The sequence below is a fragment of the Medicago truncatula genome, chromosome 6, assembly GCF_003473485.1.
Source record: "Medicago truncatula cultivar Jemalong A17 chromosome 6, MtrunA17r5.0-ANR, whole genome shotgun sequence".
NCBI classification, from domain to species: Eukaryota; Viridiplantae; Streptophyta; class Magnoliopsida; order Fabales; family Fabaceae; genus Medicago; species Medicago truncatula.
In genome coordinates, this window is record NC_053047.1 from 19,248,083 (window position 1) to 19,275,636 (window position 27,554).

Genomic DNA, 27,554 nt, shown 5'->3' on the forward strand with positions numbered 1-27,554 from the left:
GGAAATTTCCATAGTTCTCATAACCAATTGTAGAAATAGGGCATGGCCCAATTCTTGCTAATTGTTTGTCGAAGGTTTTCTTTGTGATATTGAAAACATTAGCCACAAAGTAAATTTGATGTGCTTCAATATTTTCTAGCACACCATTTTCCTTCGAGAGAGAAAGTTTTTGATGCATTGTTAAAGGAACAGCTCCAACACCATCTATCCATTATATGCCAAGTAGCAAATTGTAGTTAGCCTTTGACTCAACTACCAAGAATAATGTTGGCCTTTTCACAGTTCCTACCACCAGATCAACTTCAACAGCACCAACGGAACTTACAGATTTCCCTTCCAGATTCTGATAAGCCAATATTTTTTAAAAGAAAGTGTGGCAATAGATTCACTGTTGCACCTCCATCCACTAGGACCTTGTTTACTCCAACATAATTAATCTTAGCCTAGATGAACAAAGGTTTGATATTATGCTACATGTGGTGATCACGTCTTTCGAACATAGCCTCTGTAACCTTTGATATAACATCATATTCAATTCGAAGAATTGATACGACAAGAATTATATTGAGGCAAGCTTCAAAATCAATGAAGTTCGAAGTTAATTCTTCATCTTCGACAGAAAGACCTTTCTTCACAACTGAAAGGGGAGGAAAGACCCTCTTAGTGGCAGGCTTTCTAAACATATCGAAGACAGCTGGTTCTTGGTTCTTTCCTTTGTTAGAATTTTTGTTAACATTTGTAACATCTTTCAAGGCATCAGCCTTTTTCTGCCGCTAGAATATACGCCATTGAGGTTTTGTCATGGGACTTTTCCCTTTGTAGTTGGTGTTATGAACGAACCTCTTTGAACCAAGCGTTTCTTCTCTCTTCTGATCAGGCATCTCATTCTGATCATTATTTCCAATAACTTTCTTTACACCAGAAAGTACCCACTACTCAATTGGAGATTTTCCAGTGACTTTCGTAACCCATTTTGTAGGTGGAGACTTCTGATTGGGTTTTTTACCACCAGAGAATACCCATTTATTATTTGGGGATTTGGAGGGAGGAGTGAAAGTTTTCACTGGTCCCTTCTTCTAGTTTGCAGTTAGGGATGTGTCCTTGAGAGGAGTGTTTGGTTTTTCGAAACTAAACTTAGTCATTTCGTTAGCCCATTTTCATTTCCACTTTGATTGAGTTCGAAAACCTTCAACACTCTTCGCAGCTTTCTTGTAAAAAACAACACTACACCTAGGACACCACATAACTGGGGAACCATAAATTTTGCATCTGTTAAAATAATCAATAAGATCTTCTTCAACTTTGGGAAATACTACTTGTATTTTTTCTTCATACTGATCTTCAGCAATCACTAAATCAGCACATTTATGTCCTTCGGTAGCCATTTCGACATCAACCTTTGGGCCATCAATAGCCACTATAGGATCGATCTCAGATATTTCCACCATGTTCATGCCTGCTATTTCCAGGTACATGGAATTTGCTTTCTTCAAAGGATCAACATCAACTTGCATTGGCTGCTTTCGTTTGTCTCCAAACTTCAACCTACCTTCATCTAGTGCTTTTTGCACCGAATTCCCAAAAACCAGACAACGAGGTTTGTTATGACCAAAATTGCCATGGAACTTACAATATCCTATTTTTTGCCTTTGATCAAGAGGTGGTAATTTCAAACCTTTAGGTACTTCCATTATGCCTTCATTGACCAAAAGATCAAAGATCTCATCACATTTGGTAAGATCAAATGTGTAGATTTTAGACACAAATCTGTCATTTTTAGGTTCTTCAAGATTCTTTCCATTAGAAGGTTTCAACAACTTACATACAAATGGAGGTCCTAGTTGCACTTCAGCGATATTAACTTCGCTTTCTTCAACAGGACTCCAATCAATGTCGAAATCTTGATTGCTATCATTAGCATCGACATAAGCAACCTTCTCTTTTTTACGTACTTGTTAGCCCTTGCTTTTTCAGCTTTAAGTCTTTCGACTTGTCAAACTCTATCTGCTAATTACGTCAAACACTTGTCAATTCTTTGAGACTAATCTTAGATTGCCCCAGTAGAATTGTTCATAGAAATATTTCATTCTCAAGTTCTCATTATTTGCTATGTCACCTGCCTCTATCGAGTAACGATAAATATGTTCGACCGTGGATTCATTAGTTTCTCCACCAAATTTGGTGAATTTAGGGATTTTCCACCCCTGGGTAATTCCTCCATTGTCACATACTCAGATAAAGGCGACACAAAATTAGGTCTACGCAAACCCAAATTGAAACCATTTTGAGTCAAAAGGGTTTCCACTATGTTAACAATATTATTTTCACCCTCCAAATTAATTTGTTGGGCTTGCCTAACTATTTGATCAGGATCTTGGTTCCTTTGAACCAAGATTGGAAGTTTTTCTTTCACCCTTGGCACTTGTGGTTCGACCACAGGTTGAGGTACTAAATTTGCAGGATTTCCATCATTAGGCCTATTTACAGGTACTTCAACAGGCCTAGGATTATGAACATGTATTTTCACATTTCGTGTAGGATGAGCGCCAAAGAAATCAGCAATTCGCCCCATTTGGCCTGATAGTGGTAAATAACTATTCGTGTAGGAAGAAGTCGCACCTCGACTTTCAAATTTGTGAAAGAAAGAGTGTGGAAGAAGATTAACTCTTGGAACAGCAAATGCTTGTCACAAGCTGGACGAGAAACTCTAATCAAATCGGTCTTGCAGTCAATACCTTCGTACATCATGAGTATCTTTGCTATCCCTAAATCCATTATTGTTGATATCGAAAAAATGCTTAATTCATTCTGGTGGGGTCACAACAAAAGGAACACCAAAGGAATCAACATGATGTCATACGAAAGGCTTAGCATTCACAAAAAGGAAGGGGGTCTTGGTTATAAAAATCTCCGTGCTTTTAACGAGGGTATGCTTGGAAGTTCATGACGGAACCACACAACATTGTCACCAGATTGTTCAAAGCAAAATATTTTAACAAATGTGATTTCTTGGACTCAAAGATTGGTCACAATCCAAGCTACGTTTGGCGCAGCATTTGAGGGGCCAAGAGTTGTTAGTGAATGATACAAGTGGAGCATTGGTTCAGGAACTGATATTTGTGTATGGGACCAACGATGGCTAGTGGATGGTGGTCTTTTACAGAAGCCAGAAAGTTTGCCAGAAGAATTCAAATAGCTTACTGTTTCAGATCTATTCATATCTCAGACTCGGTTTTGGAATGTTGGTTTATTGAGGAACCTTGTTAGCAACAAAGATACTAATCGCATCCTTAATACTCCAATCTTTGAACCTAATCAGCACGATAGAAGAGTGTGGAAGTCAGAGACAAATGGTATCTATTCTGTTAGAAGTGGATATCGTATCAGTCTCAGTCAACATGTGGATTTGAGTACTCACCGTTGTGATGGAAATTGGGTACTCTTTTGGAATCTTAAGGTACCTCCTAAGGTGAAAACTTTTCTATGGAGATCGTGCAGAAATGCTAATCCAACAAGAGTCCGACTTCAAGACAGAGGGGTAAATTGCACGAAAACTTGTGCTTTATGCGAAAATGAGGATGAAGATAGTATGCATCTAATTTTTTATTGCACAAAGAGCAGGCAGTGTTGGCAGCAATTAGGGTTGTGGAGCACAGTTCAGCAAAAGGCTCAATTAAATCTCAGCTTTGGGGTCACCATGTTTGAAATCCTACAGGAGCTAGATTCGAGTCAACGAGGCATTTGGGCTTGCGTTATGTGGTCTATTTGGAAACAGAGAAATGATTGTATCTAGAGAAATGAAGTCATGACTACTGCAGCAGTTCGTGACAGAGGCCTAAATCTTCCAACGGGTTGGCAAAACGCGCAAGATAGTCGTAATCGAGCGGATGTACAGCAACAGCGTATTGACGACATAGTTTGGAGGAAGCCAGATGAAGGTCATTTCAAATGCAATGTAGATGCTGCTTTCTTCAAAGAAAGCAACCGGGTTGGCATAGGAATATGCATGAGGGATGATCGCGGGAGGTTGGTGAAAGCCAAAACCAGTTGGTCAACGCCGCTCTTAGATGTGCCTGAGGGAGAAGCTATTGGTCTTTTATATGCTATCAGATGGGCAAAAGAGCATAATTTAAATAATATTACTTTCGAGCTCGACTCAAAGAGGGTAGTAGATAGTTTTCACAACACTAGAAATGATGTATCTGATTTAGGAGCTATCATCAGAGAATTTAGGACTACCTTCTCATCTTTTTTCACAAACTCAAGGGTAGAGTTTATTAGGAGACAAGCAAATGAGGTTGCTCATAGACTTGCTAGGGCGGCCACATTTTATGCTAGTATCCACTATTTCACTGTATTACCTGATTGTATTCAAGATGTCCTTATTAATGAAATGAGATAATTATCTTTCTGTAAAAATAAAAAAAAAAACTATTATGGGTATCCCTAATTAAAGGGTTAAACACTGTTTCAATTTGGTGGGTCAATATATTGACCATTTCATGTTTACAATCCTCTATTTGCTGCCTTAAAGCAGCCAAGGAAGTATTGGTCAGTGATTGTTGAGGACTCAAACTAGGAACACTTGGCCCAAGGTAATAAAACTAAGGGTGAACCGTATTGAAATTCTCTGAAACTTTAGATGGATTATTATGGACTTTGCTGTGGAATTACATTTAATGATGTATTTTCCATCGATGCTCTTGTTGGGCTTGATGGTGGATCATTACTACGAGTATAACGTACCATTTCTGGAAGTTTCTCTTTATTCCTCAAGAACATACACAACAAAAATCACAAATTTGGAAAAAACAAGACAAATTTTCAAGAAAATTTAAACAAAAGCACAAACTGTCCCACCAGGCGTGTCGTTGTTTACCCTGGATTTTGGTAAACAAGTGCTAGCGAGATCAACCAGCCAATCTCAAGACATATTGTGCTTGATTGTTTTCTAGAAAATTACGGTTGTTTTGTTTCTATGTAGCGAACTATGAATATAACCGTCGAAATCCAGACACCGTGTAAGACCTGTCGAGATTATCATCAAGGGATCGATGCGAAAGCTTAAAAGGAAATAGCAAAATGAAAAAAGAGTCTAAAAGATAAACTAGAATTGCATTAAACTGAAAGTAAAGTGGTGTGCAGATTCATACGTTAGTACTTGTTGGTTGTTTCTCCTTATGTGGACGGATTGTTTGAGCGTAAGTTTTCAGTATGGTTGAATTGTGACCTGTTTTCCATAGAGGAAAAAGCTATTTATACTGAGTAACTGCCTACAGACACGTTTGAAACGTAACTGCAAATAACTACTCCAGATATATTTGAATTTCAAATAATGTCTCTTCGACTAGAAACCGCTACTCAGCTCCTCCTTTCGATGCCAATCTTCCTTCGACTTCTTCTCCACTCTGTCGAACCCTCCTCTCGATTAGCATATCTTTTGGACTTCACTTAGACAGTCGAACTTGATAATCAAACTCATTTCATTCTCTTTGAATCTCAACAGTCAAATTATCCCTTATTTCCAAATCATCCACTTGAATTACGTGAGACGCATCATACACATACTTCCATGACTACGACACATGAAACACATCATGAAGATTCGACAACGACGGTAGTAATGCAATCCGATACGCTACCACTCCAACCTTCTCAACAATTTCAAATTAAATAGTCCAACAAAACGAGGTGTTAACTTCTGACATTTCAAAGTGCGTCCAACACCGGTTACATGATTCACTCTTAAGATCACATGATCACCAACCTGAAATTCAATATCCTTCCTCCTCTTATCATGGTACCTTTTCTGCCTACTCTGAGACGCTCATCTTCTCTTGAATCAACTTAACCTTTTTCGTCGTCTCTTGCACAACCTCCGGTCCTAACAAAGCACTTTATCCTGACTCATACCAACACAACGTCGTCCTGCACCTTCGACCATAAAAAGCTTCAAACTGTGCCATCTCGATACTAGAATGAAAACTGTTGTTGTAAGTAAACTCAACCAAAGGTAAACATTCGACCCAACTGACACCTTGCTCCAAAACACAAGCTCTCAATAAATCTTCCCATCAGTATGGGGATGATAAGAACTTTAACTTAGTTCCCAAAGCAACTTGCAAACTCTCCCAAATCATAGAAGTAAACCTCGCCTCTGATGAGTCATTTATTATCTATTTTAATATGTTATTTAGTTTAGTTTTAATTAGATTTAAGTTTATTTTATATTAGTATTATTTTCTTTTTGAGATAGTTTACTACAAATTGCATTTTATTATATTTCAGGAACGAATATTGGATGGATTGAGTCTTGGAGCAAAAGAAAGGGATTTGGAGCTGATTCGGTACGAAAATACGAAGATTTGGAGACAAAATATGTTTCCCCCAAAGTCAGAAGCTTGGCACGGCCCGTGCTAGCATTGGCACGGCCGTGCCACCCTCCAGAATCGCTTTTGCAGCTTTTGCTTAGATTTTAAGCTACTCTATTTTAGCCCGCAGTTTCTTGTGGAACATTCTAGTAATGTAATTGCTTAGATTTTAAGTCGAATGTATGCTATAAATAGAGTAGCTAGCCATCACAAATATTCATCTTTTGTTTTGGGAAATAATAAGTGACAATTGTTTCTTTGAATAAAAGTTCACCTTTACTTTCTTATCATTTACTTTTATGCTTTCTCTCTTCTTCTCCATGTCTACAATGAACGTTAGTGAGTAGACTTCTTCTTGTCTTGGGATTGTTGGATAAGTCTAAATGACATAATCCTAATCAAACCAAGCTTTAAACCTTAATCTTATGTAACCCTAATCTCTAATCTAAATTCACCGCTTTAACATGAATTAACCATTATCAAACTGTGGAAACGAAAGTGGAGTGTTTGATAATTGTTAATTCATCATGTCAAATATCAATTCATAAAACGAAAGTGGAGCTTTGATATTCGAACAAGTGAATTTAAACAAATATTGTAAAGGCAGCGAAATAGTCTTTACAATCTTTGAGACATATAGTTTCGAACTTCAAGGATTCTAAATTGTGATCAAGTCAGCGAAATAGGCTTGGTTGCAACTTAGGACCAAAATCTAATAGTAATCAAGTCAGCGAAATAGGCTTGGTTGCTAGAGGAACAAAATAGAAACTGTCTTTAGAAGTTAGGTCTAACATAAGATTATAAGTTTAATAGTTTGGTTTGTGAAGGACTTGTCAATTAGATGAACCAATAATCCCAAGGCACCTCTTCTATTTTATTATTGTTATTTTCTTATGCAAAAATACAACCTTCTACTTCCTATACTTTAATTCTAATCATTGTTAAAAGACAATTGAATTCATAACTCCCTGTCGGAACGATACTCTTATTTTACTACTTCGATAGGACCGTACACTTGCAGTTTTATCTCATCAAGTTTTTGGCGCCGCTGCCGGGGAGTTATTGTTATTTGATTAACTTTTTAATAGTGGTTAGTCTAAAAAAAATAAAAAAAATACAAGTAAATAATATATATATATATATATATATATATATAATATCTCTCTCTCTCTCCCTTTCTCCTTATTATTATTTTTATTTTATTTTATTTTACTTTATTTTATTTTATTATTATTTTTTATTTTCTATCTTTAACCGTTTTGATTTCAGGCATGGCTCAAAGAAGATAATAACGATATGGATGAGAAACGTGCTCTCAAAGAGTATGCAATCACATCTTCAGATGAGCCGTACGATGCTATTGTGTACCCAACGGTTGAGGATAGTAAATTTGAAATAAAGCCTGCACTTATTTACCTAGTGCAGTAAAATCAATTTTTCGGATCACCCACTGAGGATCTGAATCTTCATGTTTCAATTTTTTTAAGACTCAGTGGAACTTTGAAGGCAAACCAAGAGGTCGTAAGGCTGCACCTCTTTCCTTTCTCTTTGAGGGATAGAGCTAGTGCTTGGTTTCATTCATTGCAAATTGGTTCCATCACTTCATGGGACCAAATGAGGAAGGCATTCCTTTACCAATTCTTTCCCCATAGTAAAACTGCTCAATTGAGGAGTCAAATCACACAATTCACTCAAAAAGATGTTGAATCTCTTTACGATGCATGGGAGCGTTTCAAAGAAATGCTTAGGCTTTGCCCCCATCATGGTTTTGACAATTGGCTTATTATCCACACTTTTTATAATGTTCTCTTGTTTTCCACAAAAATGAATGTTGATGCAGCTGCAGGTGGAGCTTTGATGAATTAAACTTCCACAGGAGCATATGATTTGATCAAGAACATGGCACAAAACCACTATCAGTGGACAAGTGAGAGAGTTATCACTGAAGGTACTCCTCCACCCTCTAAAAAAGAGGCAGGTATGTACCAAGTTTCTACCCTTGATCATCTATCTGCTAAGGTGGACACACTTCTTCAAAAATTTGATAAATGAACTGTAAGTGTCGTCACCCCTGCTCTTGTTTCACCACCTTGTGAATTTTGTGGAATACTTGACCATACTGGTGTTGAATGCCAACTAGGTAGTGTTGCTAAAAGTCCCGAGCAAAATTCTTATACCTTTGGACAACAAACAACACCACCCGTTTATGCAAACAACCAAAGAGTCTCTCAGAAATCCAGCTTGGAAATTTTACTAGAAAAATATGCTATGGAGCAATCCAAACAATTTCAAGAACTTAAAAATCAAACTGAATTTTTGAATGACTCTCTTGTCAAGCTTACATCTAAAGTGGAATCCATTGCTACTCACACTAGAATGCTAGAAACTCAAATCTCTCAAGTAGCCCACAAAGTAGCTACTTCCTCTCAAACCCCCGAAGTCTTTCCAAGTCAAACTGAAGCCAACCCCAAAGGCCTTATAAATGCTATTCAACTTAGGGACGGTAAGCAGTTAAAGGACCCCATTATGAAAACTAAGACAATTGAGGGTGAGATAGAGAGTGAAAAGCAACAAGGTGAGAAAGTCATAGGAGAGAGTGATAAGCCAATCGTTTCACCACCTTATAAACTCAAAATCCATGTCCCACAAAGGCTTGCTAAGCCTAACCTCATAGTGATTGAGAGTTTTTCCACCCCTTGTGTGATTGAGAGTGAAACCATTGAGAAAACAATGTGTGATTTGGGAGACAATCTCAGGTTGATGCCACTATCCCTTTGGGAAAGATTGGGTATTAGGTAGAGAAACCTTCTAATCGTCAAGCTAATGACTCTAAAAGAGCGCTTCGTGGGAGGCAACCCACGAGTTTAATTGCTTTTATTTTGTTTGTTTTGTGTTGTTTTTAATTTGTTTTGTAGGTATTTGTCCAAATATGATGCGAAAAAGTGAAGAAAAAAAAAATTGAAGCCATTGACTAGAAACCCACCCAAAAAAAAAAAAAATCCTTCCCTCTTTTTCCAGAGAGTTGGCACGGCCCGTGCCTGTGGTGGCACGGCCGTGCCAACCCATCAGCCAAAAAAAAAAATCATTTTTTTTTCTTCCCGTATTCAAATCAAATAACCTCTTTCATCCTTCTTCCATAATTCTTTCCAAACTTCACCAACATTCATCCACTCACACCCAAACCAAGCTAAGGTCAATGGCATCAAAAAGGAAAGGTGAGGATATTGAAGCCTCTGGAAGAGGTGTAAGCAAGAAGCAATCAACAGCCCGCAATCATGGGATCCAATTCAAGGATTTCGAGCAAAGAAATAGGTATAATTTTCTAATCTCTAGAACTATCTCTCCTTGCAGGTACCCTGATGTTAATGCTTTGGATAGACTAGAAATAGATGAACATGTGATTAGGCTGTTGAATAAATTCACAACCCTGTGCTTAGGTACCTTCACACGGTTATGACTTGCACCATATGGGGTAGAAAAGAGGTAGGAATGATGAGGACTGTTGAGTTGTTTATGTTGTAGGCTATGCTTTATAACCACCATGTTAACATTTGCTATTATTTGATTTATTATCTTGTTTCAATTGCTAGAAAGAAACTGGATATAAAGGTGATATAGTGGTAGATGGAATCATCACTTTCATTGTTAGAAAAATTAAGGTAAATGTGAACAAAGGGATAAATATGATTGAGGGAAACTACTACCTAGACTTAGATACCCTCACTACCATGTTTTTATTAGAACACATAGCCCTTCTCACAATTACCAATATGAGTGGGGAGTCAATAATGCTAATTTCTTGATTATTCTACCTAATTCAGATATTACTAATCCGAAGGTGGTAGAAAACTTGGTTTATGTTGGCACTAACCCACAGGTACACAATGATGGTGATGATGGTGGTGATGAAGAGGAGGTAGGTGCAAACTTGCACCATTAACAAGTAGCCGGTGGAAACTATAATGATGAACGGTGGGCATGGATGCAAACCGAAGTTCAAAGAACATGTACCGAGCAACAAAGACAAGGTGTTGAAATGATCGGGCTAAGAAACGATGTCCTAAGGGGCACTCAAATAAATGAATAAAAAAATCAAATGTTCTGATACATGATGCAACACCTTCACCTCCAAGGTCTACCTTATGGACTTCAATAAAATTGTGAGCTCTCCTCTTCCTCTACTCTTGTCTTCTTTCTTCATCATCTTCTTCTTTTTCTTCTTCTTCTTTTAAATCATTGAGGACAATGCTTCTCCTAAGTGTGGGGGGAGCCTAATAAAGTGTCTTTAGTCGTTGTGTTTTCAGACTCCCTTGAACTTTATTCTTTTGTTCTGTTTTATTGTGAAAGACATGGTTAAGTAGCTTATTTTTATTGAAAAATATCATGACATAAATTTTTTATTGTCTCCTCTTAATTGGTTAATTCTTGTACATGAAAGTAAACTCTTGTGTTTGAAGTTTTCCTGATATACCCACATCTTGTTTTAAAGTGAATAAATTCTACAATGAGAAATGCACAAGTTGCTTCCCTTGAGTAAATGTATGAATAGGTATTTTTAGGAAATACGTTCTAATTTTAGTGGTACGTTGACCTTTAAAAACTCTCAAAGTAAAAGTAGTATAAGTTAGTATAAAGGAGTTTATAAAAAGCCAAATAGCCAAAATAATTTCAAGGTTGCATTATTGAATCTAGATTGGGGAAGGAGGTAGGCCCTCCGACTTCCTACGTGAAGGTGATGTTATCTTGAAAAACATTAAAAAGCATCATTGAATCTAGATTGGGGAAGGGGGTAGGCCCTCCGACTTCCTACGTGAAGATGATGTTTTAAGGGGCACCACTGAATCTAGATTGGGGAAGGGGGTAGGCCCTCCGACTTCCTACGTGAAGGTGTTGTTTCTTAAATAAAGAATGTTGAAATTCCAAAAATGTGCAAATGGCAAAGATCAAAAAGATCGCAAATACTCCCATCTCTCTTATATGAAATAAAGAAAGAATTTTTCTTGGTTGGTTTAGTACTAGGATTAGAACATGTTTCCTCATAATATCTATCTTATACAGGAGCAAGAAAAGGATTGGACTACACACACGCACTCACTTGAAACTTGATTGTTGGGTTGAATAAGGTTTACAAGAAATGCTTGAGATTGTGATTAGTGTACGCTTGAAATTAAAGCCCTTGAGGAGACATGTGTTTTAATTAAATTGTCATATGATAATATTATTTTGTGCTACCATGTTTATGCCTTTTGCTTGAGGACAAGCAAAGATTCAAGTGTGGGGGAGTTTGATGAGTCATTTATTATCTATTTTAATATGTTATTTAGTTTAGTTTTAATTAGATTTAAGTTTATTTTATATTAGTATTATTTCCTTTTTGAGATAGTTTACTACAAATTGCATTTTATTATATTTCAGGAACGAATATTTGATGGATTGAGTCTTGGAGCAAAAGAAAGGGATTTGGAGCTGATTCGGTACGAAAATACGAAGATTTGGAGACAAAATATGTTTCCCCCAAAGTCAGAAGCTTGGCACGGCCCGTGCTAGCATTGGCACGGCCGTGCCACCCTCCAGAATCGCTTTTGCTGCTTTTTCTAAGATTTTAAGCTACTCTATTTTAGCCCGCAGTTTCTTGTGGAACATTCTAGTAATGTAATTGCTTAGATTTTAAGTCGAATGTATGCTATAAATAGAGTAGCTAGCCATCACAAATATTCATCTTTTGTTCTGGGAAATAATAAGTGACAATTGTTTCTTTGAATAAAAGTTCACCTTTACTTTCTTGTCATTTACTTTTATGCTTTCTCTCTTCTTCTCCATGTCTACAATGAACATTAGTGAGTAGACTTCTTCTTGTCTTGGGATTGTTGGATAAGTCTAAATGACATAATCCTAATCAAACCAAGCTTTAAACCTTAATCTTATGTAACCCTAATCTCTAATCTAAATTCACCGCTTTAACATGAATTAACCATTATCAAACTGTGAAAACGAAAGTGGAGGGTTTGATAATTGTTAATTCATCATCTCAAATATCAATGCATAAAACGAAAGTGGAGCTTTGATATTCGAACAAGTGAATTTAGACAAAGATTGTAAAGGCAGCGAAATAGTCTTTACAATCTTTGAGACATATAGTTTCGAACTTCAAGGATTCTAAATTGTGATCAAGTCAGCGAAATAGGCTTGGTTGCAACTTAGGACCAAAATCATATATTCATGAAATAGACTTGTTGTTGTTGATTTTCCATGGTGGAAATCTAATGATATGAACCTTTGGTGATTTATGCTTAATTTGATGAAAAATGATGTTTTTGTTGTTAATTGTTGATGAAATCATGAATATATGTTATGATTGTTGTTGAATGTTGTTGTTGATGAAGATTCATGCAATGGGTATCATTAATTGTGTTGTGGTGATTCAAGTTGTTGTGTTGTGATGAGTTTTTGGTGAAATGGGTTAAAATGGAGAAATATGAATTGTGTTGTTTTGAGTGAGTTGATGATGTTGTTAGGATGAATTAGAACACTTAGAATTTCTGTTTTGAAATGAGAGTTTTGGTTGTTTAATCGTTTTGGAGAAAACGGGATTTTGTGGGGAAATTTGTTTTAAGTGTTTTTGGAAAATAAGTGATTATGATTGATGACGATTATGATGATGATTTTAATGTTGATGTTTTATTTTTGGTGATGAATACTTACATGCAAAAATGAAGGTGAATTGTTGGTGATAGCAAGTATAAAGGTGTGGGTGTTTATGTTGGTGATTGTTGTATGAACGTATGCATTGTTGAGTCATATGTTCATGCATTCATATATGTCCAGAGGCAATATTTAGAATACTTTGTATTCAAGAGGCGATGTTTATGATACAGTTTCGTATCCAGAGGCGATGTTTATGATACAATTGTATCTTGAGGTGATGACCTTGACGATGACCTGTACCACATGCATATAGAGTCGTGTCTAGAGCGCATTTGCATACATTTGATATTTGGTGAGTCGTGTCATATTTGACTATGTGCTTGGTGATTATGGGCATTAGTGAAACTTGGTGAATTGTGTACTTGGTGAAATTTGGTGAAGATGTGTACCTGATGGTGTTTGTTATTTTTAGTGATACTTGTACACTTGGTGATTTTAATTGATGATGTTTATTTTGATGATAGTAATGAAGCATTAATCGTATGTGTTTGATTTCGGTGACTTCTTTGATGATGATGATTTCTTTGCCTATACTTTGAAATGATGACTTGCATTTGTTGAGTTGATTAGCCAAGCGTCTACGAAATCAATATGATTGATGTGAATTAAATGAATTGTATGCATTAGGGAAAGTATATGCTTAATATGCTATGGTAGAAGTATGATAACATGATTTGTATTGAGATGGAGATACTATTCATGTTGAGTATGTATATGTAATTTACATGAAATCCTTGAATGCTTATGTTTGATTATACTTTAATTGTGGAATGTTATCTATCCTCCAGCGGTCGTTGAAGACATGTCATCTTACGTTATTCTTAGCATGTTTTTCTAGTTATTTTCAATAGGATTTAGCAGCAAAAAGGAGGAGTATTAGAACGATTGCCTATGATTTTGGGACTTTTGTAATGTTTTCTAAATTTGAGTATGTAATTCTAGTCTTCCCGAAACATAGCAGTTTTAATAGGGTTTTTGAAGTAATTCACGAAGAAATCATGCAAATCGGCAAATCAAGAACATCTGAAGAATTGTGAAGATTCAAGGTAACAAGAATGAAGATTCAAGAGGCCTCATAAAACTTACAAATGGCATGAATTATGTTCCTAAAGTACCAAGGCAAGTTGTTTGAAGACGAAGACCTAAAAATGATGAAAAATCGGAGATTGGGCGCAGGATACAGACATAATGCTCCTAGAGCATGGATTTTACAACCCATACGCCTAGTGCATCCACCATGCGCTTAGGGCATGCATTGGGGTGCACTCACATGTGCCCCCTGCATCTACCATCCGCCTCGTGCATGCAAATATGTGGGGCACAACCGTCTTTTTCTGCTTCCGTGTTGGGTAAAGCCCGCACTTTTAGCCTAAACCCAGGTAGAAACTCTCACTATAAATACTAGCCTTCCTCGTTCATAAATTCTCTTTCAGAACTGTGGATGTTCAAGAGGAAGGCAACTTTGGAGCTTCATGAGAGTTTCTATCTGCTCCTTGATTTTCTAGGGTATGTTTTTATCTTTAGTAATTTGTTTTTAGTTACTAGTGTAACTAAATATTTTTAGGTTAGAGTTCTAAGATGAACCTCTATTTATTTTTGTTGGATGTTTATTTAATTTAATGTCGTTTATATTTTATTTATTTTTTGATCGCTATTGAGTTTTATTAGGAAATTCCTTAGTTTATTTTTGTGATATGTGCAACCCTAGATTAGATACTTAGGTTGTAAAAGGTCCTAATATTGCTATCACTAATTGGATGCTTATATCTTCATATTTATATCCTTTTAGTGATAACTATCTATCTCGGAAGTAAGTGATTATTAACTATCAAAAGATACCGAAAGAGAGTTGACCCTAGTTGTAGGTGCTTAGGAGGGGACATTACTAATACTGAGTGGTTCTCTACCAAACCTAGCATGTAACTGGTTAATAATTAGGGAAATAAGTGCCTAGACAAGGGAAATAAGTCGTAGCCAAATATAACCATTCTCTTAAACCCTTAGTAAGGTAGACGTAGATTAGGGCTGCCTGTTTGTTGAACTACTAAATAAGTGAGAGAGAGTGTGCTATGAGTGTTCTAAGATTCATAGATGGGAAGACCTAATGGAACCTTGGCCATCATTTCCTTGGGAACACTGGAAAGCCAATTTAAGTTTATGTTTCAATTACCTTTGAATTACTAAGACCCTGTGTTGAGGCAAAACCCCTAATTAATTTTAAAGATAATAAACTTTAATGATTAAGGATTAAATGGACTTTGATTAATTCCTTGGTATTTAACTTGTGCTCTTGAGTGTTTTTACTACGACAGGAACAAGGTTTGAATCATACCAAGATGCATGAAATCAAAGGACATTGAATCCATGAACTAATTCTGAAGTTCAGAAAGTTAGTTTAGAAAGTTGATCAGTGAAGTTGATCAGAACGTTTTGATGATAATTCAGAAGGTTGTTCATAAGCAAACCCATAATCATCAAGAACATGAAGAACATGCAAACTACAACATGACATAAGTATATGTCCAGGAAAGTACAATTGCATGGATGTATCAGTAATAAAGGCTTGGACAAGTAAAAGTGTCAAAAAGGTCTTCAAGGTTCATTCAAGACTATGAACACTTGAAGTTCTAGGAGTATTCCATAGAGGATATTATCCTAGAGGTTACTTTACTGCACTTCAGTTATGTCTCTACTATTAGGATTGATTACATCAAAAGTAGTCTTACAGATCATCCTAAAGTAAGAGCAAATGAAACATTCTGATGGTCAGAATGTTCACTTCTGCACATGCTTCCAGCTATGAATAGTGTAGTTGGTAGAAAGAAGAAAAAGATAGCAAAGGGAGATCTTGCATCAGAGATAACGTGTACTCCGAACAAAATCAAGCAAATCCCCTTGAAGCATGTGCCTGAAAATTGCAGATACACTGTCTCTCTCCTGCACCAAATTCAAGACAGATTTGGTAACTTTATCCATCAACTTTTGATGCATATGGAGAAGTTACTTTTTGGTGAATAAAGCCCAACAAATCTCATGTCATGTATTAGATAAATCCAGAAACTCATCAGACATTCATCATTGATGAACCCAGATGAAGAACATCATGAATACCAAACATTCTGATGAAGAACACAGCAACCACTACAAGAAAATTGGTTTTTAGAGTCAGATTTTAGCGTCGGCCCTCGACACTGACGCTAGTAGCGTCGGCTTAGAGTGGGCTTATCCCACACTATCCCCCTTACCTGATTTTCAATTTTCCAAGAAAATATTAGCTTCGGTGCGTCTTACACTAATTGTGAAACACACGGACGCTATTATTTTTGAATAATTTTTAATATAATTCAAGTCGGACCATCCGACTCTAAGTGAAAATCTATTTTATAGAAAAAAATTGTAACCATGGATCGAACCAAGGAGTCATGGGACAAATTCTTCATTGCCGTTTTCCACTACTCTAGTCTTCATAAGTCTGTTATTTTTCTAATGTAATTGTATATAACTAATCTTAAAATTTAATTTTAAAATTTATAATTTATGAAAATTAATAATAATATGTTCAAACCTAACATAACTTCCATCGCATCCTCACACCATCAGAGAATTCAGATCTGGTTTTACCACCGACTATCTTCTACACCGCCACCGACTATCTCCTCCCTCACCACCAACTATCTCCTCCTTCACCACGATTTCTTTACCAACATACAGTGGCTGCGATACTCAATCACTCTCATCTCTTCTATACCATTGTATGTTTCATCCTCTACGGTTCCGTTACCACATTCCAGTTAGTTAACGGGTTTAAGTCAAAGGGGATTTGGAATTTAGGGTTCTAAAGTTGGGTTCCACTAGATTTCATTGTCTCAAGTCATAAGGGTGAGTACTTTCTTCTTCTTCTTCTTCCTCTTAAACCCTAACCCTAACCCCTCTTCTTTTCAATTTCAATTTTGATTACAACAAGTAAGGGAACACTACTTGCGTGATGATATATATTGCGGCGCTCCGTCTTGCACTATCTGTAACACTTATGGTGCTAGACTCGGTGCTTCTCCTTCTACTATGCTTGTTCTCGACACTAATGTTGTTCTTAATCAGGTTTCTTTTTTCAACTTGATTCTTTGTTGTTTTGATTTGTTATGCTGTGAAGGAAGAGATTTTTATGTGTGAATCGGAATTTGCTTGTTGTGACAGATTGATTTACTGGAGAATCCCGCAATTGATGATGTTGTTGTACTGTCTATTGTGTTGGATGAAGTTAAGAACAAGAATTTGTCTGTTTATTTGGAAAGGGGTAACTTCAGTGCTTTGTTCGGTCACTTTTCATTTTTTTTCTTCTTTAAACAATCTTATACATTACTTCAAATATATTGTAGGATTATGGTACTGTATGGTGATTACTGTCTCCATAACACGTGACTGTCATGAGCACAGGTTCAAATTCCTCTATGCCTGCAATTTACATAATATCAGCACAATGGGAAAATAGGGTATACAATAAAGAAATTTCTTTTATAAAAAAAATAATCTTCTAGCGTCGGCCGAACCAACGCTATATATTTTGGTTTTTTTAGCATCGGTGCGGCCGACTCTATAAAATTTTGTTGACTACCTAAATGTTGACTTTAGAGTTTGCTAGTCCGACTCTACATGACTAGTTCGACTTTTAAGATGTTCAAATTTTTAGCCTCGGCTCAATGTAGAGTCGAATTATACTCGGCATCACCGACTCTACAGTAGCCTCGGAGTCCACAGAGCAGACGCTACCCAATATCTTCGAGTTTTTAGCCTTCCCCTGACCCCGACGCTAATCCGACGCTAAATCAATGTTAGCGTCGGTTTTTGCTCTGTTAGAGTGGGTTTCTGGCCGACGCTAAAACGTAGTTTTCTTATGGTGAACATTCTGATGTTCATCCTGGGAACACAACAACATTCTAATGTTCACCCAGATTTTCAAGTAAAAGCTTGTGGGACCCAGGACACGTGGCATAACACTGTTGTACAACGGCTATACGAGCCCAAAGACTCTATAAATAGAGATCAAGGCCTTAGCAAAACTTGCACCATTGCAAAGCATATAAGAAACCAACTCTAATTTTGTTTGAAGCTTTTGCAAATTGAAATTGATCAATCTCTGAGGTTTTTTGTTTCCTTAGTGCAAATCAATACTCTCTGTTATCTTTCTTAAAGATAACTTCTTCTTCTTCCTCCTCTGTTTGATTCACAAACATTCAACCTCCATACAAATTGTAACAAAGTCTCATCTAGCTTTATGGGTACTAAAGTGTTAGTTTGAGCGAAGGTTGTAAAATTCTAAGTGGTTCATTTAGCAACAAGGTGCAAGCCTGCTGAGGCTTAGAGAATACAGAGTTATAATTGTTCAGGTGAACAAAGATTGTAAGGTGCAGGACTTGAGAGGTTATCTCAAGCATCATAGTGGAAACTCTCACAAGATTGTGAGGAGTGGACTAGCCCACGTTGGGTGAACCACTATAATTCTCTGTGTGTTCTTTCCTTCTTCTCTATACTCTTTAAACCCCCCCCCCCCCCCTTCCTCGTGACTATTTTATCTACTTCACCCTGCACGTAAGGATCATCATGGGATCAACAGGTGCAGTTAGCCATCGGAGGAATAGACAAAAATAGGTTAGTAACGTCCCAACGACCATATCACTTGAATATTCTACCTAAGATAAATAAACGCGACATTACTGTTACTTAATACCCAACAATATAAACAAGGGAATTCAAAGAATTCTAACCGTTGCTTACTTTTCTGCAACCAAAAACAAGTAAACTGCTATGTTGCAAACATATAAAAATTGCAACTCTTTTAACCCTTATCTTTTATATTGTCAAAAAAAAAATAAGTAACGCGAATTGTTTGGAAGAAACGACAATCCATGTGGATACGATACTCTATTTATAACTTTATTACTTATTAAACGAGTTGGTACACTTGCCATATCCAACCATCAGTTGTTCGGTTGACCGTCTGCCTATTTGTATGAATGAGTAGACAACTTGCAGGATTAGTTTCTTTGATTGCTTGTGATTATGCTTGAGGCTAACCTTGGAGCTACCTCGTCTCTTTGCTTTGGGAGTCTTAGCTTAGGGCTTTGATTAGGTGTTGGTCTTATGTCGTTTATGCTTCATGTCTGTTGAGATTTTATCACTCAGTATGTTGAGATGAGATTTTATATTTGGTGATATAGTATTATTATGTAACATGGCTATTTTGGATAATTCTATTATCTGTTGTTGAGATATGTGATATTATTTTCCGCTGCGATGTTTTGAAGAAAATTATTTATTCATGTTTTTAAGTTTATATAAGATTTAGTATCTAAATGCTTTGTATGATTTGTATTATATTCGTAATTTATCGCGTTAAGGGTTTAGAATGTTACACCAACAACTTCTTCTCTCCTTCTTCTTTCATGTTTCCTTTCCACTCTTCTTCAAATAAAATCAAATCTAGTGTCACATTAGTGTGGTTAAAATTCCCAATTTGATTCCTTCATTTTTGTTACCTAAAACAATTTCCTTTTCCTTATTTTTTTTTCCCTTCTCTCTCTCCATTTACTTATATCTCTATTAATATAGTTTTCGAATGAATTATCAGTATTGCTACTTCTTTCTCATGCCATTATAACACATGATTAGACATTTTCCAACATAACTAGAATTGGATAATATTTTGTTTATTTCTGAATTAGATTAGAGAACTGTAACAATTTTTTTATTAAGAGAAATATAACTAAAGAAGAAGAAAAAGAAAGAGGAAGTAAAGTCCGAAGAAGGAATGGAAGCAAGTATGCAGTGAGAAATTGGCAACAAGAGAGAATTAGGAAGATAAAAAAGGAAGGAAGGGAAACAATCCCGTAAGAGTTTAAGACTAAGAGAGAATAAAAAAAAAACTTTCGTCTCAAAATAATTTTCTCTTTACTATTTTTTCTTTATCTCAAAACAACCGTTACTTTTGAATATCAAAGCAGCATTTATTATTATTTTTCAACTACTCCCTCCGTTTCAAAATGATATTTGTTTTAGCAAAAAAAAAAATTGTTTTAAAATGAATGTTATTTTAAGTATTCAATGTAATAATAATTTTTTCTTTTCAATTAATACTATATACACTTCTTTCAAAGTATTACTTTTTCTTTAATGAAAAACAAACCAATGGTTGATTAAGATAATTTGGTAAAATAACATCTTTCTTTCTTTTAATTAATGCATTTCTTAATTTGTGTGTAGAAACCTTAAACTACATTTATTTGAAACAGAGGGAGTATTGGGTAAAGATCCTCTACATTTGGTATAATAATTGGAGTATGCAATTTGGAGAGAGATAGACACATAAAATAGATAGTGGATTCTACTATTAAGTGGATCCCATCATCAATAATTAATTTTTAGTTTTTTGAAATTTTTGTGTGTCTATATCACTCCAAATGAATGAAATGGAGAGAATAATAAATGGAGAGGATCTTAGCTCGGGAGTATTAAGGTCTGTTTGATGATAGGATAAGATATAAAAATGGATAGAGACGGGATATGATATAGACATGATAACATTTATCATATCATGTGTTAAATGAATAATTTATCATATCCTATTGGTGCATCAAACGAAGGATTAAAACATAATATGATATATCTTTCATATCCTGACTCTCTATCCTGACCATCAAACGCACCCCTATACTCTTATTAATTAAATTTCATCCAACTTAATTACTTCACTAACTACAATTAATAAAGATATTTTAGTAAATGATATTAATTTTACTGTTGAAATTAACACTATTAATAATTTCCTTAAAACTATACACAAACCTTAAAAGACTATTATTTTGAGACGGAGAGAGTATATGAAAAACAAAGGCAGTAATGACAGAGCTAAAATTACAAGTTTATCCCTGAATTATGATTTGTTCAAAAAGCAAAAATGAGGCATTTTGGTCCAAATAAAAAAGGTGTTTGCTAAAATACTCATTTTTAAAAAGAAAGTGGATCTATTGTAGCAAAAGCCTTGATTAATAAATACAGCATTGATATTTTTTATTGCGGTGTTCGGGGTTCGAACCTCGGACTTTGCATATATTATGCATAGTCCTTACCAACTGAGCTAAGCTCACGGGTACAATACTGCATTGATATGAAGATGTGACAATTATTTTGAGACCGAAAAATATGTTAAAAGACAATTATTTTGAAACGGATTATGTATACTAGACTATACCTGGAATGCCTAAGATCTATTTTTTTTTTCACCCTTATTCAATGTGAATTATATATTCTATACTATGTATAAAGAAAATAGCATGTTTCGGCTCTTTTGGGCTGACTTTTTTATATTATTTTTAAAATTACCATCAACTTTCATAACAAATAACACATATAACAAATAGATAAAAATAAATTCAAATATTAAAATAAAAGCAACAAACATTTATATCTTTAGTTTTAATCAAAATAAAAATTTTATAAAAAATACCGTTCATAATTTTCAAATATTTACACAATAAAAAGAGCGGAAAAATGAGCATTTAATTTCCCGTCTTTTCGCTAGTAACCCATAATATAGGTATATCACTATCGCAAATTCGCAGTACTGGTAGCAGTTGACAACTAGGTTAAAGTATTAGGTTCGCCCCTATGCACAAGGAATTGTTATTTTTAGACTTAATTTTTTTCCTAATAAGAAATGTGTGTCTCCCTCATAGTGTGTTTGGTATAGCTGTGGGGAGAATTGATTTTGATAGAATTGAGTTTGAGAGAATTGATTTTGGTTAAAAGTGAGTTGAATGTGAATTGATTTATGTTTAGTTACAGTTTATTAGAAGTCGTTCTTGTGGGTTGATGTTGTTTGGATAGTTTGAATCAAAATTGATTTTGAATGTGTAATGACTGAACTATCGTTTAATTGTATTTAAAACTCATTCTCATTAAAAAATTATTTCAACTTATCATACATGAATTTTATTGGTTCCGAAATTAATTTTAAAATCATATTAATTTATAAAAGTTATTTTTAATAATTTTTTTTATCAATTGGGTGATTTTAATAAAATAATATAAGCATAAAAATATGTAAAAAATATGAGAAATTACACAATTGTAAACTAAAATATACATAAATTATTAATGCATAATCATAGATTTCTAAATTAGTATAATAAAATGGCAGGGCTCTAAAGTATATTACATATAGATAATAGATAATATAAGTTCAAGTGCAACATAATATTAAAAATTATTACAAACTAATTATTTAGCTTATACGCTATAATTTGATCGTGAATTAAGTTTCGAGCATGATCAATCTGTGAAGAAGAAGCTACATTAAAACTTTGGGATTGATCCAAGTTAGTTGATCTATGATAATCATCATGGTGAATGATTGTATTTTCATCTTCATAAAGACTGAAATCAACATCCATTTCAGCACTCCTTCTAATAAAGTTGTGTATTGTCATTGTTGCGACAACTATATGAACCTGTGTCTCATATTTGAACTGAGGCATGCGATGCAAAATTGCAAATCTATTCTTCCATACCCCAAAAGTTCTTTCAATTGTGCATCTTAAACTTGAGTGGTAGTAATTGAATACTTCGTTATTATTTTCGAACCCACTTGAACGCCTAACTTCAGGAAGATGATAACGTTCACATCTATATGGACCAATATACCCTATTGGTGTTGGATAACCAGAATCCACCAAATAATACTTACCTAAAAATAAATTAATTATTAAAATATGAAAATAAATAAATTGTTAATATAACAAATCATATCTAGTAAGACAATATAATACCTTGAGGAGGATGCAGAAAGTTAAGGTTAGCAGTAGTAAGAGCTTTGTCAAAAACACGGACATCATGGGCAGTGCCTTCCGAACCAGCTAATACAAAAGTGAAACATATATTCCAATCACATACAGCCATAATATTTTGTGTTGGATATCCTTTTATTCCAATAAACCTTGGTTGCTCACTAGCACTAACTGCACATGACACATGTGTACCATCAATTGCTCCTATAGCATTCTTAAAAAAAGGCCAATAACGTTGATCATTTTTTATTTTGGCATGAAAATCACGAAACATAGGATCTTCGGGTTTAATATATTTGAAGGACAACTTAAGGCATGCATGAAGTACACGATGGAAATGTCTACTTACAGTCTCACCCGAATGTTGAAATCTTTCTTGAATCATTCTATTACCGACATTGTGGCCTACAACGACCAAAAACATTGCAACCATTTCTTCAACCCCCATATGTTTAGAAGACTTTAAATCATGTTCCACCAATTCATTGCAAAGTTTATTAAAAATATGTTTTCCATTCGAAACAGCTCATAACAACAAGTGGGATTCCCTTGCAATATTTCTTGAACAGATGCATGACCTGTGAGCTCACTAGTTCTACATGGCTCTTTGCATAAAATTTATGTTGCATACTCACCAAGTAATGCAGCCAAAAAATAGGATTCTGGAAATATATCATCATCTTATTCTTCTTGTGTATTGTGTTCCAAATGTTCATTCCAACCATTCATTTTAATAAACAGGAACATGTGCGTAAATCACAATATCTAATTCAATTAGTATAATAAAAAGCATATATCATTTAGCAGCTACAGAGGTGTATAAACATACCATCCAATTTGAAGTAAAGCAAGTAATTGTATATGATAGCAGTAGTATAGCAGTGAGTATAGCAGTGATAAATCTTAATTTGAGATGTACTCCAAAATCATACTAACATAATCTAGTTTTATGTTAGCTATAGTATAGCAGTGAGTCACAACCCAGAAACTAAATATACTCTACAATTTTTTACTTCTTTGGCAATTTGTTCTATAGCTAATTCCTTTGAAACTAAATATTTATCATTTTGGTTGACAGATAATTGTTATCAGATAATTCTCATTTTCTTCAATGCGTATGACAACACATTTTTAGAAAACATAAAATCATACTGATATATCAGGTGAATGATACCTGGCGAGAGTGGTTACTTGCTAGAGCTTGTGAGAGTATTTTCTGTGATTTTTTATCCACACTCTTAAGACATATAACAACATGTAATCAGTAAAGTCATAATAGCTATTAACAAAGGCAACCATGTAAGAAATTCACTTCATTCAAATTCCAAAGACATAATACATAGGTTCATATCACCATAATAGCAATTTCAAAGACTTAATACATACTACTTGGGTTCTTAATAGCAAGCAAGTTCTAAAGGAAATTCTTAAGATAGGGCAACATAATGAAGATCTAAACACAAACTAAACAACCCAATACATAAACTAAGTCCGAAAGCATAAACTAAGTCCAAGGGACATCACTAAGCCAATTCTTGAGCCAAATTAATACTTCATCAACATAGTAGGGTTGAATGATGCAAATTTGAGCCAAGTCAACCTTCTTTCCTCAAAACCCCGCAATGATACAAACATCTCCCTAGCTGGCTTAAACATCATTAGGTTACAACACATTGTATGAAACTCTAAATCAGAAGTAACTGCATCCATGGTTTGAATCTCAGCCATCACTTCACCAATAGATGCATTACTTATAGCCTCATTCCGCGACTTGCAAGTCTCCGCAATCACATTAACAGCCTCAGCTATTGAAGTTGAAGGAGTAGCTTTTTTCTTTCCTTTTTGTTCAGCCCCAATAACTCTCTTTCTCTTTTGCCCACTACTTTGACTAACAGCTCCTTGTGATGTATTCAAGTTTATATTTCCAAACTAGTTGTTGCTCCAATGCTTTCATCTTAACTATCACCCGAACCTTCTGCATCATCCAAGCCAACATCAATATCATCATTACCCAAGTTCTCATTAGGTAATACACCACTTTATGGTGCCTAATCATGCTCTCCATTATCCACTACATCCTTGAAAAGTGTGGTTAGTTGGTGAGCAAGTGGAAGTCCCTTGTCTCTAAACTTTGCATATTGAGGATTTTCCTGCATATTCATAACATAACATAGAAAACTATGGTAAACATAAACATAAAAGTATCCTAAATAAGATATTTGTGATTCACATACCAATTCTTTCTTCTCCCACCACTCATCAGATGCATCAACGGTGTTCTTCTCAAAATTCCATCCTAATCCGGTAACTTTTCCAAACAAGTTATACCATACATTCCATTCCTTTCTCAAGCTATCATACCTATTCTTCAATTGTACCTTGTGATAATTCAGTCCACTTTGTTCATGAAATTGGGAAACAATACCTTGCCATCCTTTCTTGGTAAAACAAGTACCATTTCGTTGACGCTTGGTAACTTGATCCAAACATGCCTTCACAAAGTACTCAGTGGCTTTAATATCCCTCCAACTAGCTTTGGAACTTTGACCCTCATTGTTAGTTGATGGGGGGTTAGCAGAAACATTTCTCTTAAGTGAGTCCATAATACTATATACACAAAAGTATGATAAAAAATGAAACAAACTATACATAAGGAACTTGATCAAACTAACACCAATATCCTTGTTTTGTGCATATGAAAATGATAACAGAAAACAAAAACAAAAAAAAATACTAGAAGAAGTTATGTTACTTTGTGCTAAATGTAACTCTTTTTTGTAAAGGTTGGAAAAGGTTTATCTAAGAATGAAAATGCATAAAAATTAGCAATACAACAATGGCTTGAAGTTGTAAGTTGCTTTTCTTACATTGTTTCATTCAAGTTCAATTACTTTAAACTCACACCAAGTAACTTAAACAAAAACAATACACTCACTGCTCAAAACAGAACAACATGAGAGAAAAAAAAACATAAACATGTCAATAATAACATAACAGTCAACATAAACATATCAATAAGAAAATTGTTTTCTTCTTTGAGACTATTTATCAAACACATACAATGCATTGATGCAGGATGAAAAAATTAAGGTAAAATTTATAACAACTAGAGCAAATAGAAATAGAAATTAACAGTTTTGAAGCAAGAAAACAAAGCAAAAAAATAATTTATGAATATGTATTTACCTTTAGGCCTTGGCAGAACAATGGAATGATTCTCACAAGTAGCTCATAAGCATCATATACAAGGGGAAAGCTTAAGGAATAAATTCACCCAACCAACACATCTACCATGAGTAATGAGATTAACCACAAAATCTGAAGAAAAAAAAAATAGAGGAAAATCTGAAGTAAATTGAAAGCTTGGATTTGTAAAATCTTCCCAAGTAGCAGAAAATTTAAGGTTGAAGTGATGTGAAGAAACAAAAAGGAAGAAAACTGTGAGAAAGAGAAATTGAAGGCTTGAATTTAGGGGTAATTAGGTAAGTACTTGTCCCTTGAGAAATTAAAGGTTGAAACGTGGTTTTGATCTGCCATAGAAGCTATGAATCTCAGCTTCATGAAAACTGAATTTTGAAGACAGAAACGCGTTTCACAAAATTGCTTTTTCATTCATCCAAACAGCATGGAAAAGAGCAAAACAACGTTTATATAAAGTAACCCACGTTTTGAGCAGAAAAAAGTGGTGCCAAACACACACATAATACATTTGTTTAAAATTAACGTTGTCAATCACCGGTATTAAAAATAAATTGTTGGAGTAATAAATTTGTCACAAATGTGTCTATGGTTTACAAAATTGTCCTTTGTGTATAAATATTTAACATTCACTTTGTCATATTTAACGATACACTGATAGTAAGTATTAAAAAAAATGGTCTTGCTAACCAGTACCCTCGGGGCATTGGTTAAGGATTCTACAAATAGCAATATTGTCTTTGAAATATAAGATATTACTTTTGATTAAGTAATAATTATACGATTTTTTCATGAAAACTTGCTTGTTTTGAATGTTTAACCAATGCCTTTGGGAAACTTATTAGTATTCTCCTAAAAAAATTACTATCAATGTATTGTGAAATATGAAAAAGCTAACATTAAATATATTTATAGAAAAAAAAAACAATTTGGTAAATCATAAACACATTTGTGACAGATTTATTACTCCAACAATATTTTTTAATACCCGTGATTTTTGTGAAATACTCTATTCATATCAAAATAATTGTCAATTTTGCATTTTTTTTCTTTTTCTCAATAATAGTCACGTTAGAATACCAATGCAACATTTGTTATTTTTTCCTATATTATACCATTATTAATGAATATCATCCAACTTAACTACTAAACAAACTACAATTAATAAATGTATTTTAGTAAATGAGATTAATTTTATTATTAAAATCAATACAATTAATTATTTTTCAAAAAACTTACACAAACTTTAAACGACTATTATTTTGAAGTGGATGGAGAAACTTTATTATTAAAATTGAATAAGACATAGTTACGGGTTAACGCCTCCGCCTCATATTAATGTTATGAGAAATGATATTTGTACAACCCTTTTCTAACAACTTTTTGACAACTTTCTCTCTCATACTCACGAGATATTCTTATTCTCCCTCTTCCTTTTTCT

At 34.6% G+C, this 27,554-nt stretch overlaps 2 protein-coding genes and 1 non-coding gene across 4 annotated transcripts; all 3 read right to left on the reverse strand.

Annotated features, from left to right (window-relative positions):
• Positions 1–8,033: 8,033 nt before the first annotated feature.
• Positions 8,034–8,140, reverse strand: LOC112416183 (small nucleolar RNA R71). Its single transcript, XR_003006490.1, has one exon. It is a non-coding gene; the product is annotated as a small nucleolar RNA R71 (small nucleolar RNA).
• Positions 8,141–22,345: 14,205 nt separating this feature from the next.
• Positions 22,346–23,363, reverse strand: LOC120576020 (uncharacterized). The gene is made up of 2 exons (XM_039826975.1): positions 22,898–23,363; positions 22,346–22,815 (listed from the first exon to the last, which is right to left on the reverse strand). Exons 1-2 carry the CDS (start codon positions 23,361–23,363, stop codon positions 22,346–22,348), a joined length of 936 nt encoding a protein of 311 aa, XP_039682909.1.
• An 859-nt stretch (positions 23,364–24,222) lies between these two features.
• LOC120580889 (L10-interacting MYB domain-containing protein-like) lies at positions 24,223–26,591 on the reverse strand. 2 transcript variants are annotated; one of them, XM_039835099.1, is made up of 3 exons: positions 26,102–26,591; positions 25,150–25,522; positions 24,223–25,065 (listed from the first exon to the last, which is right to left on the reverse strand). In XM_039835099.1, the coding sequence occupies exons 2-3, from the start codon at positions 25,516–25,518 to the stop codon at positions 24,964–24,966; spliced, it is 471 nt and encodes a 156-aa protein (XP_039691033.1). In that variant the 5' UTR covers positions 25,519–25,522; positions 26,102–26,591; the 3' UTR covers positions 24,223–24,963. The 2 variants fall into 2 exon arrangements, with proteins under 2 accessions (XP_039691033.1, XP_039691032.1); XM_039835098.1 differs by having other exon boundaries at positions 25,150–26,591.
• Between the last annotated feature and the right edge of the window lie 963 nt (positions 26,592–27,554).